Source organism: Miscanthus floridulus, chromosome 12, assembly GCF_019320115.1.
Source record: "Miscanthus floridulus cultivar M001 chromosome 12, ASM1932011v1, whole genome shotgun sequence".
In the NCBI taxonomy this organism is placed as follows: Eukaryota; Viridiplantae; Streptophyta; class Magnoliopsida; order Poales; family Poaceae; genus Miscanthus; species Miscanthus floridulus.
In genome coordinates this window covers 78140268-78143555 of record NC_089591.1, presented here as the reverse complement: position 1 = coordinate 78143555, position 3288 = coordinate 78140268, and the positions used below count along the sequence as shown (strand labels likewise).

Genomic DNA, 3288 nt, shown 5'->3' with positions numbered 1-3288 from the left:
CGTCCTCGTCCTCTCCCATTGATGCGCGGCGGCCGTGCTGTACTCTCACGACGCGATGGCTACGGGTACCTGCTTCACTGTTCACTCCACTGCTCGCGAGTCGCCAACGGCCGCCCAACGGGACGTTGCCGTCTAACAGGGAGATCCCAACCGTCGCCGGCCGGATCGGACGAGAGTGTGTGTCAGTCGTCGATCAGTGGCCGGATCAGAGTAAAGTCGATGGACTACTGCTACTGCATCGACGGATCAGGCCCGATCGATCCATCCAATAATTCCAGCCAGTCAGGAATGAGCCAGGCAGACAGGACATGATTGACTCGTGGGGGTTGGAAGCCGACACGGTACGTGCGCACACTTGGATCATGAGTTGACAGTTGACACGGAGCGCGCGCGCCTAGCTAGTAGCACAGCATCATTCGATCATCAGCTGAGCTGATGCTGATCATGACACAAACTTCTTGTTCATTGCGGCTTTGCCTGCTTTAGGTCTTTAATGACAACATTATATATGGATAATGAAGAACAAAACGAGTAGACAACTAGCTAGTAGTAGTAATTACATGCGATGCGAGGTCTAATAAAGCCCGGCCCGGCGATTAGTTGCTGTTGACACCTCCCCCGCATTTCTTGGCCCGGCTTGACTTCGTCTTCGCGGGGATGATCCGGATCCTTTTAGCCACGCGAACAAAATCACTACCACATCATCAAGAAACTTGGATGAGGTCGGGTTAATTTTTTTTTGATGAAAAGCTCGGGTTAATTAAATGAGATGATTATCATGTGTATTAAAAAAAGTTAAGTTACAGTAGTTTTGTAATACTCCTAGTGTCCTCCTATACTGCATGGAATTGCAATTCAATATTAAAAAAAAATGCAATTCATCAGTTACTAGTAAGGGTTAGCCGTTGGCGGCCTTACTTCCACTTGAGATCCCCCGCGAGGAGGAGGTCGTCCTCCAGGTCCTCGTACGCGACGACGTGGCCCGGGACGGCATTGGCGAGGTCGAGGTCGTTGTCGTCCTCGCCGCCGCGCTGGCGGTCGTGGTCGTCGGCGTCGACGAACATGCGGCGGAGCGTGCCCGCGAGGCTGCGGTACCCCGTGTGTCGGTTGAGGTGGACGCGGTGGCAGATGCAGCGCCCGTCCAGGACCACGGTGACCGGCGGGACCACACCCGCGGCAACGTCGTCGTCCTGCACCGACAGCGTCAGCAGCTTCCGCTGCGGCGGCTGCTGGGGCGGACCCGGCGCCGGGAGACGCCGCTTCGTGTGCTGCTCGAAGCTCCCACTCGCGCTGGCGCTGGCAGCGCCGCCGCTCATCGTGGTTGTGGTTGTGGTGGACAGAGGAGGGCTTTTCGAGGGAGAGAGAGAGAGAGAGGTGGGATGGGGAGTGAGGAACTAAGTGAGAGCACTTTCCTCTCGATGGTTAGTTGTGTTTTCGTGGGGCGCAGCTGCAGCTCGTGAGGATTTATAGGAGGTGGAGTGTGGACTGGACTTGCTTCTCGCTGAACCTGGCCGGTCGCCTGAGGAGTGAGGAGTGAGCGAACTGGTACAGTAGCCCAGTTCCCAACTGAAGCCGGCGAATAGCCCAACCAGTCCACCACACACGTAGCCGCAGCCGTAGCGATCGTTCGTTCTCGGCTCCTCGCCGCACCCGCATCGCGAGCGCGCGTGCGCCCGGGGGAATCCGAGGCGGGATCTCACGCGGCCACGGAACTCGATCGGGCGCTTTTGACTGGTCCGTCCGCTCGCCCCGCGTAGGTGCGCTGCGCACCTGACCGCCTGCTCCTGCTCCTCCGCGGCGTGCGGCCTCCGACCCGACCTGGCTTCGGTGCTTGCATTGCTACCTCACTTTCTCGATCCGGCCGGTAACGATTGAGCGAGGCCGCAACGCCCATATGCATGTCACGAGCAGGCGCAGCGGTGCACGGGGCCGGACCGTGCGCTCGGATCGGATCGCGGATGGATCTGCTAGCTGCAGCGAGCGGGTACGAACGGAAGTACGAACACGCGCCGAGCCAGATTACTGTCGCGGTCCTGCGGCGCGCGCGACATGCATCGTTGTGTTGCAAAAACGGATGGGCAGACGTTCACTCGGCACTCGCACGATGGACAGGACACATGCAACCTCCGAATAAATCTCGGTGCTGCACCTGCACGACTGCACAATGATCGCTGCTTTTAGATCTCTCTCGCTTGGCTTTGGCTCCAAAGGTGCACAGCACAGGTACGTACGTGCGTACGTGACGTATAGTTCTACGGCGCATGCATGTATTTCCGCGCTGCTCACATGCGCCGGCGCGCCATACGTGTGCCTGCCTGCCTCTGATCCATCGGGATGCATGCATGACAGCTTGTTGTCAGCGCGCATTGACGGTTCATGCACGTACGTGCATACACCAGGCCACACACATTGATCAAGACTCGTCCGTATACGTACGTACTCCTCCTATAGTATGCATGTGACACGGTGACAGAACAGCGTGTGTAGTCGCCATTCTGTACATGAGTACATCAGGACTGAAATACATGCCGCTACAACTAACTAAACCGGTTGCATTCGTACGGCCAATGAAATTGCACAGTAACTCTAATATAATCGTCCTGTTCGTTTGGGCTGGTTTGGTGTATAAGCCATAACTGAAAGCATTGTTATCTGATTTGATGTGAAAGAAAAATATTTTTCATTGACTGATAAGTCATGGCTTATAAGCCAAATACGACCAGCGAACAGGCGGAACGTCAGTTTGATGCGGTACCTACTTGCAGTGGGATTCGTTTTTTCAATGCTGTTTTTTCATGCATGTTCGGATTTCCTATACATATAATATATATATATATATATATATATATATATATATATATATATATATATATATATATATATATATATATATATATATATATATACTGTGCTTCGCTGCTGCTACTACACCGTAGTATATACAGTACTTAATAATTTTCTGCATCACGGGATCCATGCGCCGAAGCAACAAAGTGTCCTTCGTACACATGCATCCACACGCCTGCCCTCATGCAAGTTTTCCTCGCCTGCGCGCGTCGCTGTCTGGACGGGCTGTCCGCCGCACGTGCACCGGTTGCGTGCGTCGCTCGCCTGTCTGCCCAGCCCGACGGCTTCGGGAGGCGATCGGGAGTGGACGAGACGACTGGACGCGGGCGCGGCGCTGCTGGTTGATTCATGCCATGCCATGAGGGATGAAAATGGTACGAATATTTTCCGACCATATTCGAAACCGAATCTGTTTAGAGGGGTTGAGATCTGTTCGTATCC

At 54.5% G+C, this 3288-nt stretch overlaps 1 protein-coding gene across 1 annotated transcript; it reads right to left on the bottom strand.

Moving 5' to 3' along the window:
• Positions 1-447: 447 nt before the first annotated feature.
• Positions 448-1419, bottom strand: LOC136498468 (auxin-responsive protein IAA33-like). The gene is made up of 2 exons (XM_066494397.1): positions 919-1419; positions 448-693 (listed from the first exon to the last, which is right to left on the bottom strand). The coding sequence occupies exons 1-2, from the start codon at positions 1314-1316 to the stop codon at positions 597-599; spliced, it is 495 nt and encodes a 164-aa protein (XP_066350494.1). The 5' UTR covers positions 1317-1419; the 3' UTR covers positions 448-596.
• Positions 1420-3288: the final 1869 nt, after the last annotated feature.